Consider the following 17,973-nt stretch of genomic DNA (forward strand, 5'->3'; position numbering starts at 1 on the left):
GATTTGTGGAATGATAGCCAATAAGCACTATTGGAATTGGATTTTCCATCAAGATTTTGACTAAAAAAGGGCAAATCTCACTTTGAAATTAATAATTATGCTATGATGCACCCACTGTAACGTCTTTTACCTATGTGTAAAATTTCAGCACAGTTTGACCAGGGCTGGTAAGCTGAGGGGCTGCACTAGGCTCAGTCTGATTTGGCAATGTTTCTATGGCTGGATGTCCTTCCTAACGACAACCACTCCAAGAGTGTAAGGTTACCTTATGCCACCAGCACAAGTGCCAGTGACGTGACACTGGTGCCAGTCACATTGTATCCGTGAGGCCCAGCACTCGAATGGTGCTCTTTACATGCCACCAGCACAGGTGCATGTTATGTAACACTGGTATTGGCCACATTGCCTCCATGAGGTCCAATGTTAAAATGGTGCTTTTTACGAGCCAGTTACATGACACCAACATTGACTATGACTATGATTTGACTTGACTTGACACAGCATATCTATCTATCTATCTATCTATCTATCTATCTATCTATCTATCTATCTATCTATCTATATATATCAATATATATACACACACACATATATGTATATATATATATATAATATATATATATATATATATATATATATATATAGGTGCAGGAGTGGCTGTGTGGTAAGTAGCTTGCTTACCAACCACATGGTTCCGGGTTCAGTCCCACATTGTGGCACCTTGGGCAAGTGTCTTCTAATATGGCCTCGGACCGACTAAAGGTGGTGCTCCAGCATGGCCGCAATCAAATGACTGAAACAAGTAAAAGGTATATATATATATATATATAATATATATATATATATATATATATATATATATATATATAAAGTTAATCCAAACAAGAAAACACAGAAAAAAAGAGAAAAAAACACAGCAACGCAGAACGTGGAACAATTAAAGTATTATTGACGCTCAGGAAAGAAGGGAAGGAGGATACATATATATATATGTATGTATGTATATATATGTAGGTACAGGAGTGGCTGTGTGGTAAGAAGCTTGCTTCCTAACCACATGGTTCTAGGTTCAGTCTCACTGCATGGCACCTTGGGTAAGTGCCTTCTACTATAGCCCCAGTCTGACCAAAGCCTTGTGAGTGGATTTGGTGGACTGAAACTGAAGTTGTATGTATGTATTTGTGTGTCTCTGTTTGTCCCCCCTCACCATCACTTGACAACCGATGTTGGTGTGCTTATGTCCCCATAACTTAGCGGGTCAGTAAAAGTGGTGGTCGATTCGTTCGATTAAAGGCAGCTCTCCTGAAACAAGTAAAAGAATAAAATATGTATGTATGTATATATTGTTATCCTTCAACCTGGATTGGTTCAGATAGTCTGACAGATACTGGTTTTGTATTCATGCTGGAATAGATGAGGTCTGTCAATTCCATATGCTGTGAGCATAATACTGAACCTCTGTTACATCTAACTCATCATGTGAAAACCTGCTTCTACTGCTGTCACCTGTTTTCATTGTTCTTTTCTATGTGGCAAACCATGTAGTATACATTTTTGTCGATATGGTGTGCATACACATACATGTATTTATCGGAGGTGCAATGGCCCAGTGGTTAGGGCAGCGGACTTGCGGTCATAGGATCGCGGTTTCGATTCCTAGACCGGGCGTTGTGAGTGTTTATTGAGCGAAAACACCTAAAGCTCCACGAGGCTCCGGCAGGGGATGGTAGTGATCCCTGCTGTACTCTTTCACACAACTTTCTTTCACTCTTACTTCCTGTTTCTGTTGTACCTGTATTTCAAAGGGCCGGCCTTGTCACTCTCTGTGTCACGCTGAATATCCCCGAGAACTATGTTAAGGGTGCACGTGTCTGTGGAGTGCTCAGCCACTTACACATTAACTTCACGAGCAGGCTGTTCCGTTGATTCAGATTAACTGGAACCCTCATCGTCGTGACCGACGGAGTGCTTCCATCCACACGTATTTATGTGTGTGCATAGCTTCAAGTCCAGATGGGAAGATCTAGATACAATCTAGTGAGAATTTGAAGAGGCTGTTTCCATATCTAACAAAAAAGCCTTGTTCTTAATCATTAGTTATCAAAAGCTAGATCATTTGTGTGCAATATAGAGAAGTGGACCATCCCTGTTTTTGGATGCCATATTAATAGTTGTTGATGATGGCATGTGAAAGACTTACATTGTATTATTTGACATGATTTTGTTTAACATTATTAAAATGGTAGAATAAGAAGATCAATGGGAAAATGCTTTGCAGTATTTAGCTATATGCCTATACATTCGGAGATCAAATCCCACTTGTGTTGGCTTTGATTCAGTCAACCTGTGATTGTTAAAATAAGTGATAAGCAAATAGTACTCACCCTGCCATTCTTGTATATCATCATCATCATCGTTTAACGTCCGCTTTCCATGCTAGCATGGGTTGGACGGTTCAACTGGGGTCTGGCAAGCCCGAAGGCTACACCAGGCCAGTCAGATCTGGCAGTGTTTCTACAGCTGGATGCCCTTCCTAACGCCAACCACTCCGAGAGTGTAGTGGGTGATTTTATGTGCCACCGACACAGGTGCCAGATGAGGCTGGCAGACGGCCACGCTCGGATGGTGTTTTTTATGTGCCACCGACACAGGTGCCAGACAAGGCTGGCAGACGGCCATGCTCGGATATGGTGTTTTTGGTGTTTTTCTTATGTGCCACCGACACAGGTGCCAGACGAGGCTGGCGAACGGCTACGATCGGATGGTGTTTGTTACGTGCCCACGGCATGGAGGCCAGTCTATGCGGTACTGGCTACGGTCCCGTTCGGATGGTTTTCTTATGTGCCACCGGCACTGGTACCACAAGGATACAAATTCCATTGATGTTCATCTATTTTGATTTGGTTTGACTTGATTCGATTTGACTTTGATTTGATTTGCCTCAACAGGTCTTCACAAGTGTCACAAGCAGGAAGGTATGCACAGGTGGACTGACTACGTCTCAGGTAGGGGCCACGGGTTATGGCTTCACTAGTCTTGCCGGGTCTTCTCACGCACAGCATACTTCCATAGGTCTTGGTCTCTAGTCATTTCCATGGTGAGACCTAACGTTCAAAGGTCGTGCTTCACCACCTCGTCCCAGGTTTTCCTGGGTCTACCTCTTCCACGGGTTCCCTCAACTGCTAGGGATTGGCACTATATAGTATTATATTTTCATAGTATTATAATTATTGTTATTTTCATCAGCATAACCATTTAGATGTTAACCCATATATGCCCATAAAATTTTTTTACTTTCTTTAGATTAAATGCTATGGTAAGCTTTCACAATCTAGAAGAGAAGGACACTATGCAACTGTTAGCTATGGGTGTCAACTACCTACTGAACATTTCGTATGTTCAGTCAGATGTTTCCCAGCGAGTTCATATCCAAACAAACAGGAGCAGGTTTTGCAAACTCCACCCATCTAACAACTGTGGACATATTTACAAAGTCAGAAAACAGCACAGCTCCCATGACTTCAGGAAACATTTTTTCACGCTGAGAGTTGCTGAAGCATGGAACAAACTACCGGCTTCAGTTGTTAGTTGTTGGAGCACTGCATCCTTCAAAACTTCCATGCTTTCTGAGATTCGCCAACGCTCCACCTGATTTTCTCCCCTCCATACACACACAGGCATGTATCTGACTCATACATTGTTCGCTTTCCAGACATTTCTACATTACTGCATGTGCTTTATATGCACTTTCTGACAAGTTGTGGTGCATCTGAGCACTGTATACAATAATTTCATTATTATTAAAATACTATCTTGTTTGGAAACAGGTGAAGGCTGGCAACAGCAAAGGTATAGAAAATCTGTCTCAACAAATTCCATCTGACCCATGCAAGCATAGAAAGGTGATTGTTAAAAATGAAGAGTAAAAACATCATGATGGTGGTGGTAATGCATTCATATCAAAAGGAGATGATTAGAGAAAACTGGGAAATATGGTCTGTGGAATATGATGGGGAGGTTTCTTTTTTTTACTTGCCAAAAAGGAGATGCCAAAAGGGAATGAAACTCTAATCACAGTGGAGAGGTCTGGGTTTGTCAGTTCCTGTTACAGTTGAGGATAGACAGAAACAGAGAGGATGGGACGATTTGCGTTTAGGTGCCACTTCCAACACTCTCCTTGATCAAGCTGATCAATTTTCAAGGTGTCATCTACTTTCAGCTAGTACAAAATCTTGTGGGACTGGATTGATGCCCTGCATGTGGCCAGCATTGGAAGTCTACTCAGTCTAAATGAACTCCGCATCTCCATCACACCCGGGGTGGGAGTTAACATCTGCAGGGGACTGAGATGTCGCTGTAGTACGCCCCTCGACCCCACAGGTCTTCACAGTCTGTCTTGCCGTCTAAATACTGGTCACTTCGCTTGTCACACCAAGCTAAACCTAATCATTAAGCGGGCTCTGGCTTGGATTAATATCCCCACAGTTCTGGAGTCATATGGGTTATCCAGAAGTAATGGAAAGATACCAGATAGTCCCTGGGTTAGAGGTAGGTGACTCATTTGGAATGCCACAGTCTGTGACTCCTTTGTTTCCCCCCACATCCTAATGCTACAGTTAATGGAAGGGTCACTGCTTCCGTAGCCGAACGGGAACCTCCCACCACCTGAAGTATCGGGACCTGACAGTGAACTGTCTCTTCCAGTCTGTGACGTTTGATATGTTCGGAGGAACAGGACGACTAACTGTGAAATATTTGTCAACTTTGGCCGTTCACCTCACCGAAGTGTCTGGTGATGTCCGTGAAGGTGCTTGGCTTTCCCAACGTCTTAGCAACACGATCAAGCGTGCTGGCTTGCTTCAGTAGGTTCCGTTGAACCTTGTGGTGTGTAACTAGTTAAAAACTCTCTATAAATGGTTTCAATAGTTTTACAAGAAAGATTTGGAAGAATTAGAAGTCCTCCGAAAATTTTCTTTCATATAAATAAATGTTTATGTTAATTAAAGAATTCGACAGCAAAATCTCATAAAATGAATATGTTCTAAAAGACGTACGTGTTTATAAGTGATATCTTTATATATAAAAGTGAAGTTGTGTGTCTGTCTCCTACGATTTAGATTCCTAACTACTCCCACATTTTGCGGTGCAGTTTAACCAAAACCGGGTATCTTATAGTCGTGATTCATATCGAGCCCTTCTGGGTATTAGCGTGCGTCTACGATGAATCTACGATTAAAAAAAAATTTACCATAATTTTTTTTCCATTTTGATGCATTTTTTCGCTATTATATAAGGGAAGTAACTCACTAAAAATGTCTACGATGAGTCAACGATTTAATAAAAAATTTACCATAATTTTTTTCCATTTTTATGCATTTTTTCGCTATTATATAAGGGAAGTAACTCTCTAAAAATGTGTACGATGAGTCAACGATTTAAAAAAAAATTTACCATAATTTTTTTTCCATTTTTAATGCATTTTTTTGCTATTTTTTGGCTATAACTCTCTAAAAATGCTTATATAGTTATTTCCCTTACAAATCCGAGCAACGCCGGGCGATACTGCTAGTATGAAAATAAATATACGCTTTACTTAATTAGTTGCTAAGGAAGCCTGAATAAACGGAAACGGATATAGTTCTCTCCCCTGATTCATGTTTATTTTATTCATTTAATTCCTCGCACTCCCTTCTGGAGCGAGGAATTTAAAGGTCTCGGAACAAATATATATATATTATATTATATATTATATTATATATTATATTTATACCTTAACCATGCAGACAAACAAGAAAGTATTGAGCTACGAAACTTTTCTAAATGAGCGATTACGAACTGATTTGAAGTAAGTTCTCCGAAGTTATTTCATTCATCTCAACTTCTCTTACTAAGGTTCTGTACGGAGCATTGAACTAGAACCTCTTTATTCTAAGGATCGTTATCTAATTGATCCCTCTCTGACCCCCCCCCCACCATATACTGACACTCTGCATTTCACATGAAGTGCGCTAAACTTAGCTTTTCACGCTGTTTGCTTAGCCATATATCTGCTTGACAGAGCAGATCTATTATAAAGTCCGGATTAACCATTAAATAAGTATGTTCTTTGAATACCTGTGTTTTTTCCAGTGCCAGGTTTACCTCGGTGCAAATGGTAGATATAACAGTTTTTAATGAATAAGACTCGAAATTTTGCATTTTCCTCTCTATCCTACGTAGGTAAATAAATTACTTGTGTTGCTTTTTGCGTGGAATGAAGTACCCTGACCTCCTAATATGCTGGAAATCCCATAATTGGCCCTATGAGTCCTTGGACTCATGACAGTAATGTCCAGGGGACTTATATCTATATACACTAAGTGTATTATACATACATACTTATTTAACATACAAGCAGAGGGCACTCAGCAAAGCTCTGGTGTTATCGCAGTAACACTGCAGTAATATGGGATTTCCAGCATATTGGGAGGTCAGGGTACTTGATACCACGCAAAAAATCCGAGTTTTTTTTTTTTTCATTGTGAAAATCGTGCGGGTGTTAATCTGTAATTTTACCCTATTTAGTGTGATAAATAAAATTAAAATTAAAGCTATAACAGCAGGTCTGGCCTGGAAGGAAACTGAATTTTTCATCAGTATTTCATTCAATTCTTACACCTTAATGTGGTTGTCAGTTCACCAATGGAAGTATAGAGGGTTACCATTGTTGGGCCGTGCTTAGAGAACCACTTGGTCTTAGACCGCTCAGACTATGATCAAAGGCATTTTAGCAGTGACCAACCCATCTCTTCTTTCCTCCAGACATATTTCTACATTTCCTTTATCCAATCTGTTATTCTGTATTGTATAATTTCAGAGAGATTTGGTCAATATTTCCAGAAGGCCCAACGCCCACATAGAAGCTTATCAGCTGGTTTGAAGGGACCCTGCTTCTTTTATTTAGTCTGAAAATATCCCTTCTGTTTGTTTCTTATTAAGAATAGTTACTTGTGCTGTAGGAATCTTTCAGTGTTTTCTCAGAACCCCTGTAGTTGTGTTCCTAAGAAGAAGGATCTGTGGTACTCCATCCTGGCACAAAACCGAATTGCATCTCATTTTAGCTAATTTGCTTCTTTTCTGTGATAGAAAGACAAGCACAGGTGCCTCTGTAGCAAGACACCTGAGCATGTTCTCCTGTTTTACTTTAGCTTCTCACTAAATAGCATAAAGCCACCCCCACTAAGTCGAGGGAGCTTTTTCCAATACTTTCACCATCTTGCAGTTACTTATGCTGATCGCAAAAAAAAAAAAGAAAAAGAAACCCAGTACACTGTAAGGAGGTTGGCATTAAGAAGCACATCCAGCTATAGAAACCAGGCCAAAGTTCTGTGTGGGTTCCTGTAAAACCATCCTGTCCATGTCAGCATGGAAAACTGACCTTAAATGATGATAATGATTTGTTATATTTCTTTCATAACTTGGTAAATTGTCTCTGAAATTGCATTTTTTCTTGCCCTTGTAGCAGTTGATAATGATACTGCTACACCAGTGACTGTGAATGACCCCTTTCTGTTTACCTGATGACTATGTAAGAGACAAGTGCAAGCATCTCAGTAAATATTCCTCTCTCTGCCCTCACATTCTTGTGACCATTTCTATTGTACAATGGAAGCACTCCATCGGTTACGACGACGAGGGTTCCGGTTGATCTGAATCAACGGAACAGCCTGCTCACGAAATTAACGTGTAAGTGGCTGAGCACTCCACGTAGTTCTCGGGGATATTCAGTGTGACACAGAGAGTGACAAGGCCGGCCCTTTGAAATACAGGTACAACAGAAACAGGAAGTAAGAGTGAGAGAAAGTTGTGGTGAAAGAGTACAGCAGGGATCACCACCATCCCCTGCCGGAGCCTCGTAGGGCTTTAGGTGTTTTCGCTCAATAAACACTCACAACGCCCGGTCTGGGAATCGAAACCGCGATCCTATGACCGCGAGTCCGCTGCCCTAACCACTGGGCCATTGCGCCTCCACTATTGTACAATAACCTGTTTCAAACTAGTCTCTCTATAGTGTCTACTTGGAGTTGTCCCCACTCCTCTCTGTCTGTGTCTGTCTTTCATGCATTCTTCTTATTTAATAATGTAGTAGCATTTCCATCCTTCCTGCTTCTTGGCATCAGTGAGGGTATGTGTGCCACTATCATTATGGATGCACTTTTCACCATCAACATCCTGCTTTATACGTTGTTTTACAAACTAAAACACCTTACTCCCTTGAAACTCATATTGCTGAGCAGACAGACCTCTTTCTTTCAATTTTCTCTCAAATAAATATCCCTGACATCCCTGACGCCACGTAAACAAAAAAAGAAGAACCACCCCAAAAGGGCAATTTGGGAAACTTCAGCGGTCCGACTTGCCAGGAAGGAACGTCGGACTGCTGAACAGGAATACATCATCATCATCATCATCATCATTTAGTGTCCGTTTTCCATGCTAGCATGTGTTGGACGGTTCTACTGGGGTCTGTGAAGCCAGAAGGCTTCATCAGGCCCAGTCAAATCTGGCAGTGTTTCTACGGCTGGATGCCCTTCCTAACGCCAACCACTCCGTGAGTGTAGTGGGTGCTTTTTACGTGCCACCCGCACTGGTGCCAGACAGAGCTGGCAAACGGCCACGAACGGATGGTGCTTTTTATGTGCCACCGGCACGAGGGCCAGGCGAGGCTGGCAACGGACACGAAACGGGGCGGTGCTGGCAAGTTGCATAAATCAGACACCAACAGGAAGAAGCGGAATAAATCCTCCAACCATCTCAAGCAAGTGACAAAAAATGCAGTGCTTGAATTTGAACAGTGCATAGCAGCCAATCCTGACAGCAAGGTTTTCTGGAAATATGTGCATTCAAAGCAGAGACCTCACTCTCCAGTGGGCCCTCTTCGCAACCCTCACACGAACCAGATCACTGACGACCCCAAGGAATGCGCAGAACTCATTGCCGAGTGCTATGCAAACATATTCACTGTCGAAAGTCAAAATGTACCATCTTCACCATCACTAACAGCAAACTCCATAACAACTATGGAATTTACACCTGCAATGCTGCGACGTCACCTTCAAAATAAGCGCAACTATGCCTCCCCTGGTCTCGATGGAGTTACATACCTGCTTCTCAAACGTGGCAGGCACTTCCTTTTACACCAGCTTTCTATTTTCTTCCAGTACTGTCTCAACAATGGTGCTACTCCGGAGCAGTGGAAAACTGCCAGTGTCATTCCTCTGTTCAAAAAGGGTGACCGCACATCACCTGTCAACTATCGCCCAGTCAGTCTCACTAGCTGTATTGCAAAACTGATGGAATCGTGTGTCAGAGAAACACTCTGGAACTTCTGGAGCTCTCACAGTCTCATCCGACCCTCACAATATGGATTTGTCCCTAACTCCAGCTGCAGTGACCAGCTTGTCGAGTTCCTTGAGGACATTACTCAGATCACTGACAGTGGCTCATGGATGGATGTTGTCTACCTTGACTTTGCTAAGGCTTTCAACTCTGTGCCACACAAAAGGCTTATGGTGAAACTCTCTGCAATGGGTGTGGGGGATGACCTTTTTAACTGGTTGAAATCCTTCATCCTCAGCCGAAAGGAGGTAGTCACAGTTCTAGGACAGTACTCTACACCATATGAGATGTCATCGGGTGTACCACAGGGATCTGTCCTTGGTCCCCTCCTGTTTGTGGCATACATTAATGACATAGATGCCAATTTAAAGAATGCCACAGTATTGAAATATGCAGACGACATCAAGCTGTACCTTGAAATCAAGAGGACTGATCCTGATGTCTACAACTCTTTCCTGCAATCAGACCTAGACACAATGCAGCAATGGATCACAGACTGGCAACTGAAACTGGCTGTGGACAAGTGTACCACCATGCATTTTGGGAGAAAAAACCCTGCGTCCACATACTCCCTCCACAACACTGATATCAAGAAATCCTCTTGCGAGCGTGACCTAGGAATAACTGTCAGCAGTGATTTGCGTTGGACAAAGCATATCTCTAAAATTGTCAAGAAGGCCGAGGGTGTCTTGGCATCACTCAGCAAGACTTTTGTTAGCCGCTCTCCAGCCATCTATTTAAAACTGTATACAGCTATGGTACGACCACACTTGGAATTCGCATCATCAGTTTGGAATCCCTATCTTGCTCAGAACATTGACCTCCTGGAATCTGTCCAGAGACGTGCAACCAAACGCATACCCTCCATCAGACACCTACCATATTCTGAGCGCCTTGTTTCCCTGGGCATGGATTCACTGAAGCTCCAGCGTCTGGCGACGGACTTGGTAAACACCCACAAGGTTATCAACCACCTCACCAACAACAACACTGAACACCTTTTTGATCTCCATGTGTCTAACACACGTGGACATGCCTACAAAGTCAGAAAACAGCACAGCTCCCATGACTTTCGGAAACATTTTTTCACGCTCAGGGTTGCTGAAGCGTGGAATAAACTGCCTGCATCAGTTGTTGACTGCCATGACACTGCATCCTTTAAGGCCCTCATGCTTCCCGAAATCCGTCGAAACTACACCTGATTATATATACACTTTAGATGAGTTGTAGTGCACCTGAGCACTGTACACAATTATTATTATTATTATTATTATTATTATTATTATATCCAGCTTTTCTTCTGATATTGTTGGTTGCTCCTCACTTTTATTCCTACTCTTTCTAGGTCTGTCTCTTACCTTCTGTTTACCATATCATTCCCCCCCCCATCTTCTATCTCCATCTACAGTTTCTGACATTACCTCACAAGACACTCCATGGATTGAGAGTTTACAGTACAGGACTATAACTGTTGTGTTGCCATTCTGGAGCAGTGACATAACTCTGTTCAACAGTTTGCCTACCTCTCTCTTTTCCTCTCTCACACACACACATTCAAAGGTCCCACACTTTATGATTGAGTGGTTAGCATTCTGTTTTGTTTTTTTAAAATTATTTCCACAAAACACTGTTCCTTCCATGCAAGTAAGTCAAGATAGTTCCATAACTGTAAAAATAGTAGACTGGCTTCCGTGCCGGTAGCACATAAAAAGCACCATCCACTTGTGGCCGTTTGCCAGCCTCGTCTGGCCCCCGTGCCGGTGGCACGTAAAAAGCACCATCTGACCGTGGCCGTTTGCCAGACTTGTCTGGCACCTGTGCAGGTGGCACGTAAAAAGCACCCACTACACTCACGGAGTGGTTGGCATTAGGAAGGGCATCCAGCTGTAAAAACACTGCCAGATCAGACTGGAGCCTGGTGCAGCTTTCTGGCTTCCCAGACCCCAGTTGCACCGTCCAACCCATGCCAGCATGGAAAGCGGACGCTAAACGATGATGATGATGATGATTTCATTGTTCTGTAAACAATATTTAATTAGGTCTTAATTCCAGATGAATCTACAAAGTATTTCAGATGACATGTGAATATTTTTTTCAATATCTAGATTATTCAATGTAAATATTAATTCATATATCTCAAAAAAATGAGGTTAATAGTGTAAAAAACTATATTCTTAAAAATCCATAAAAATTAATAAATGTTTTATTTTTGATTATCGTAGGAACATATTGGAGCAGCGAGAAATTATTTATGGAGAAATTTCAGAATACTTACAATTAAAGTCTATGATTGAACGATTGCAGGTTAGTAATTATAAATCAGTGTATAAAATATTGCTTTGTTATCATCAGCATTTTAATGTTCAATTTTCCATAACTGGCCCATTTAAGAGTACCCTTCAATCATTGGGCAATATACTGTGCTTGAGAAGGCCTGTTGAGTCAAGTGAAATTATTGTTGCAGCCGATGCCAGCACCACCTGACTGGCCCTCATGCTGGTGGCATGTAAAAAGCACCCACTAAACTCTTGGAGTGGTTGGCATTAGGAAGGGATTCCAGCTGTAGAAAACCATGCCAAATCAGACTGGACTCTGGTGCAGCCTTCTGGCTTGCCAGTCCTCAGTCAAACCGTCCAACCCAGGCCAGCATGGAAAGCAGATATTAAACGATGATGATGATTTTTTATGCTTGCATGGTTCAGATAGAATTTAAGGCAGATTTTTCTTGTCATCAGCTTTCACCTGTTTTCAAACACAGTAACATTTCCCTATGGGTCAACATGTTTCCAATGGAAAACTGGAAATGAACAATGCTCATTTACAACCATTATGCAATTTCAAGAGAAGGGGACACATACACACACAAACATACACACTACTTCCTGGACACATCAATATCACCATCTTCTCTCGTTCCTCTTCCCCTCTTCTCTCCATCTCTCTCCTACAGAGGTAGCTATGTATCTCCTTTACTGCAAAATGCCTATTCCTGTCCCTCTACTCGTATTCTAACCTCCCATCTGGCACAAAGTGACCTTCTTCAATACTACTCCCCCACTCAACTGAGGGGGTCTTGTCTTGTAAATTATTTAGTGACCTCACTACTGCTGGTGCCACATAAAAAGCACCCAATACTCTCTGTAAAGTGGTTGGCATTGGGAAGGGCATCAAGCCATAGAAACCATGCCAAAGTAGATAATAGAACTTGGTGCTGTCTTCTGATTTGCCAGTTCCTGTCAGAACATTCAACCCTGCCAATATGGAAAATGGACATTAAATGATGATGACGATGATATTATTACAAAATAACAATTAAGTAAAAGTGAATATATATTTCTTTACTACCCACAAGGGGCTAAATACAGAGAGGACAAACAAGGACAGACAAACGGATTAAGCCGATTATATCGACCCCAGTGCGTAACTGGTACTTAATTTATCGACCCCGAAAGGATGAAAGGCAAAGTCGACCTCGGTGGAATTTGAACTCAGAATGTAACGGCAGATGAAATACGGCTATGCATTTTGCCCGACGTGCTAACGTTTCTGCCAGCTCACCGCCTTTTAAAAGTGAATATAATGGTGGCTCTACGCAGACATACAGATTACATACTTTATTCAACCTCAGCTTTTTAATATTCTGTTTAAATATTGATGTCAGGTCAGAACTAATTCCATTCACAGGCTTATGGAAACATGCTACTGGTAACCATAAAATCCAGTTTTGCCTTCTCATGTACAAGAAAGTTAGAGACAGAACTAGATCTCTGCTGGGCTTGCATGGTGTGTAGCGGCAGCTGAAATACTGCTAAGTATTTTGCCTGGCATGCTAACGATTCTGTCTCAGCTTGCCGTATTAATACTACTCTATAATACTGAATTTTATAGAGTAGTGCATTTTGTTGTATGGTATTATATGCTGTTTAGTATACTTATTTAGCAGAGTATAGTGCACATATATCATTTCAGAGCTCAAATTATTTTATACTGTGTTGTATATAATTATTATTTTATATATTCTTTAGGACTTGGATCCAAAAGATGAACAACTTAAGACACAAGTAGATCTCGGTTGTAATTTTTATGTTCAAGCTAAAGTGTAAGTTGAATATATATATTATTGAATTGCTTTTGTTTATACATCATATCTTAATAATAAACTAATGGATTACATTTATATAAAAAAAAGTCATTTGAAAGAAGGTAAGAAAATATATTTTAAGACTAACATTTGTTTTCCTTGCATATATGAGTGAGATTGTTTATCTATTGGAGTAGTTGCTTTTACAGGTGGATGGATGCCTTTCCAGCCACTGACACTCATCTGTGAAGTGGGGCTTGGAACCTGTGCATTTTATTTTTCACTCACGCAAACTCAGCTTGTTTTATAGCTTAACTGACTAAACAACAATGTAAATCTGTATATTGAAGATCATCATCATCATCACCATCATCATCACTATCACCACCACCACCATCATCATCATCATTTACTGTCCACTTTTCCATGCTTTCATGGGTCAGGTGGAATTTATTGAGGCAGATTTTCTAAGGTCAGATGTCCTTCTTGTCACTAACCCTCAACTGTTACCAAGCAAGGTTTTTATTTTCCCACAGCTAGACATGTTTCTCATGGAAGATTGGAAATGAACAACCTCACTTATATGACAGTGATGCTCATTTACAACCATCACATGATGTTCAGACGAAAGTACACAGACATGTGCACACATACACACGTATGATGGACTTCTTTCATTTCCCATTTACTAAATCCACTCACAAGATTTTGGTTGTCCCATGGCTTTAGTAGAAGACACTTGCCCAAGGTGCCATGCAGTGGGACTGAACCCAAGACCCCATGGTTGGGAAGCTTCTTAACCCCACAGTTCATACCTGCACCTATAGTCATGCTTGAAGGTAAACATGGATATTGACGAGATAGTATATAAATGATATTATACTATTTAGATAACATATTATACTTATTAGAAACATAATAATATCATCATCATCATTTAACGTTTCTTTTCTATGCTGGCATTTCCTAAGCATTTCCTCCACTGTGCTAACGATTCTGCCAGCTTGCCACCTTTCTGTCTTTTAATAAGAGTAACAATAGTAATGGTTTCAAATTTTAGCAGAATGCCAGCAATTTAAGTGGAAATGGGATAGTCAATTACATTGATTGGCACTTTATTATAATGACCCTGTAAAGATGAGAAGCAAAATTGACATTGGTAAATTTTGTTCGATACTCTTACAGCCCTGTCAGCTTATCACTATTTCGACAAAGAGACAAAATAGAGAAACAGATTCTGTTAGTTCATTCTCCCTATTTTGTTATGTTAACAGGGCTAACACAACTTATATTGGCTTAGCCCAGTTAGAAGTGCAATGGTTGTTACTTCATATCCATTTTTCTATGATTACATGGTTTATATGTAATATATAGCGGCGTGATTGCAGAAACGTTAGCGTGCCGGGCGAAATGCTTTCCAGTATTTCGTCTGCAGTTACGTTCTGAGTTCAAATTCCGCCGAGGTCGACTTTGCCTTTCATCCTTTCGGGGTCGATTAAATAAGTACCAGTTACGCACTGGGGTCGATGTAATCGACTTAATCCGTTTGTCTGTTCTTGTTTGTCCCCTCTGTGTTTAGCCCCTTGTGGGTAGTAAAGAAATAGGTTTATATGTAATTGTTTAGCCCCAGCTCAGGCTTAATCTCGCAAACCTTTTAGATAAAGTATTTCTAGTTATACACTTTTTTTTTAATTTTTAGAAATCAGTGTGAGAATTAGGGATATTTGGTTGCTACTGTCTTCTTTTTGTTTTTTGTTAAGTTGAACATCCATATAGAGTTCACTGTGATACTTGTTTACTGTAAATCCTCGAGTATAGTCTGCCCTTGAGTATAATACGCAGGGGTTTTTTAGGGGGCTGTAGCTCTGAGAAACTTAAATCTTGTGTATAATACGCACCCCTTCTCTAACTTGAGTCAATATAACGTCCTTGGTTTGTAAAAATGTATGCGGTAACGTCCTTTATTATTATTGTATATATAACATAATGCAAATGTGTAGCTTTTTTGTGCATTTTGTTTGCAGAAAATAAAGAAATAACAGTAATAACGTTTAATAAATGTTGCTTACAGCAAGTTATGGATGATTCTTTTATGACTTCATTGCTTTCAGGCTTAGCTTAAGGTATTTTCACGCCCGACATCACAAAATGCGTCTGAATAAACATTGCCTGACAGCCAATAGAGGCTCGAACATTACTTAGCAAATAATTTTCATTTTTAACCTCGTATATAGTACGCACTAGGGATTTTGACCTTTAAATTTTGGGAAAAAAATGGGGATTATACTCAAGGATTTACAGTAGTTCATTAAGATATTTGTTGGTATATTCTCACAACTGCTAATGATTTACTTTATTGTAAGAATTCATCTTAAAAATCTCTTTGTAACTGTTGTAGCATGGAATAAATTCTTTGAATTTGAAAATTAATACTTTGGCATTTATTCTCCCATTTCTTGCAGACACAAAACTAGTTCCATTTTTGTTTGTGTGGGTTATGGCTTCTTTGTGGACTTCACCTTCCAACAAGCACTCAAATTTATAGACCAGAAAACTCAACTTTTGAATGAAAAGGCAGATATTCTTACTAAACAGGCTGCAAAAGTGAAAGCCAACATCAAGTTGGTGCTTGAGGTACTTGCTATTACTTCTTCATTATTTAGAAGTCTTGTTTAACTCTTTAGCATTCTGACTGCTCTCATCATCATCATCATCGTTTAACGTCTGTTTTCCATGCTAGCATGGGTTGGATGGTTCGACTGGGGTCTGGGAAGCCAGGAGGCTGCACCAGGCTCCAGTCTGATCTGGCAGTGTTTCTACAGCCGGATGCCCTTCCTAACGCCAACAACTCCATGAGTGTAGTGGATACTTTTTACGTGCCAGGGGAGGCTGGTAGCGGCCACGATCGGTTGGTGCTTTTTACATGCCACTAGCACAGAAGCCAGTCAAGGCGGCGCTGACATCGGCCACGTTTGGATGGTGCTTTTCACGTGCCACCCGCACAGGTATCACGACTACAATTTCCATTTGGTATTTATTTTGATGTTGATGTACTTCAAAATAAATATCAAATGGAAATTGTAGTTGTCAAACATAATGCTTATTTATTCACATTCCAGATTTTGATGATGTGATTGTTTACTTTTTGTATGATATTCTAGCATAAGTGTGAGAAGTCGGACATGGCAGGTTTAAATTTTAAAGGGTTAAATGTTGGCCTAACACCCATGACCATAAGTCTGTAACTTCTAGCAAATGTACTTCTCATAGTAGAGTGTGGAATTGATGTAGTAGAGCTGATCTTTCTTCAAAAGAAACTATGTATGAATATTTTTAATTCCTGCAGAATGCTGTACTTGTAGATGACTGTGTCATTTCAGAGTGCTCAGCTGGTGTGATTATGTGGTACAAATAGTTGGTATCAAACTGACCAGGCCAGCTGTAGCTCAAAGCCACAAACAATGGACTACATTATTTTTCTACAACTAATAGTTTTTGTTGTCGAAGATAAATATTTTGAATGTAATGGAAGTGGGTTCAGGCTGAAGAATAGTTCTGATTTCTGTTTGCTTCTTTTTTTGATGCATTTTGTTTTTTCAAAATTTCATATATTGAAGTGATAGTAAAATTCCTTTTGTGTAGATTCCTATTTTATGTAAATCTTTTGGGATTTTATGAGTGGGGATGTAGGGGACAAACATACTGATCTAGAACTGAAATGGTTTCTAGCTCCAGTAAAACATAGCCCTATCATGAAGGAGATCCTGGCTCCAGTGATACACAAGTTCTAACTTAGGATGGTTCCTGACTCCATGGAAGCACAAACTATGACATGAGATGGTTCTTGGTTCCTATGAAATTGAGAGTTTACCCAGTAAGCTGCATGCGGCTTCAGAAAACAGAGGTTTTAGTCTAATGTTGCTGTGGGTCACAGAAAAAGACATATAACATTAATATATAACCTACTGAAACTTTCTAAATTCTATTTTATTCTAAATATTATTTCATATAAATATTTTTTTCTCTGCTTAACCAAATTGATATTTATTTATTGCAGACACTTCGTAACATCCAGAACATTGATGATGAATTACCTAAACCACAGATTGATATTTTTGCATAACAACCAAATAAATTCCACATATCTGTAAATAATAAACAAATAAAATATTTCTTCCATGATGTTTTTTTTCTTCTTCTTATAATTGTCTTAGTTTAATGGAATCATGATAACAGTAGTTCTGACAGCTAACTGAAGAATATGGTGTATGTAAAAACATTTCATCCATGCAAGACGTATATTAACTGTGATTCTAAGATGCCAAAGTTTTCATGTCTTCATCAGAATTAAAATTTTTTCCATTCAGTGAATTTTGCAGTGACCGAAACAGATGGAAATCTGATGGGGCCAGATCTGGAGAGTATGGAGGGTGAGGCAAAACTTCCCACTCAAGCTGCAGAAACTTCTGCCGAGTAATCAAAGCAGTGTGTGGCCTTGCGTTGTCATGGTGGAA

At 40.2% G+C, this 17,973-nt stretch overlaps 1 protein-coding gene across 1 annotated transcript; it reads left to right on the top strand.

Annotated features, from left to right (window-relative positions):
• The first annotated feature begins 5,660 nt into the window (after nt 1-5,660).
• LOC115210199 (protein UXT) lies at nt 5,661-17,641 on the top strand. The gene is made up of 5 exons (XM_029778667.2): nt 5,661-5,845; nt 11,601-11,682; nt 13,404-13,477; nt 15,922-16,093; nt 17,517-17,641. Exons 1-5 carry the CDS (start codon nt 5,778-5,780, stop codon nt 17,580-17,582), a joined length of 462 nt encoding a protein of 153 aa, XP_029634527.1. The 5' UTR covers nt 5,661-5,777; the 3' UTR covers nt 17,583-17,641.
• The last annotated feature ends 332 nt before the right edge of the window (nt 17,642-17,973 follow it).

This window comes from Octopus sinensis, linkage group LG4, assembly GCF_006345805.1.
Source record: "Octopus sinensis linkage group LG4, ASM634580v1, whole genome shotgun sequence".
Lineage (NCBI taxonomy): Eukaryota > Metazoa > Mollusca > Cephalopoda > Octopoda > Octopodidae > Octopus > Octopus sinensis.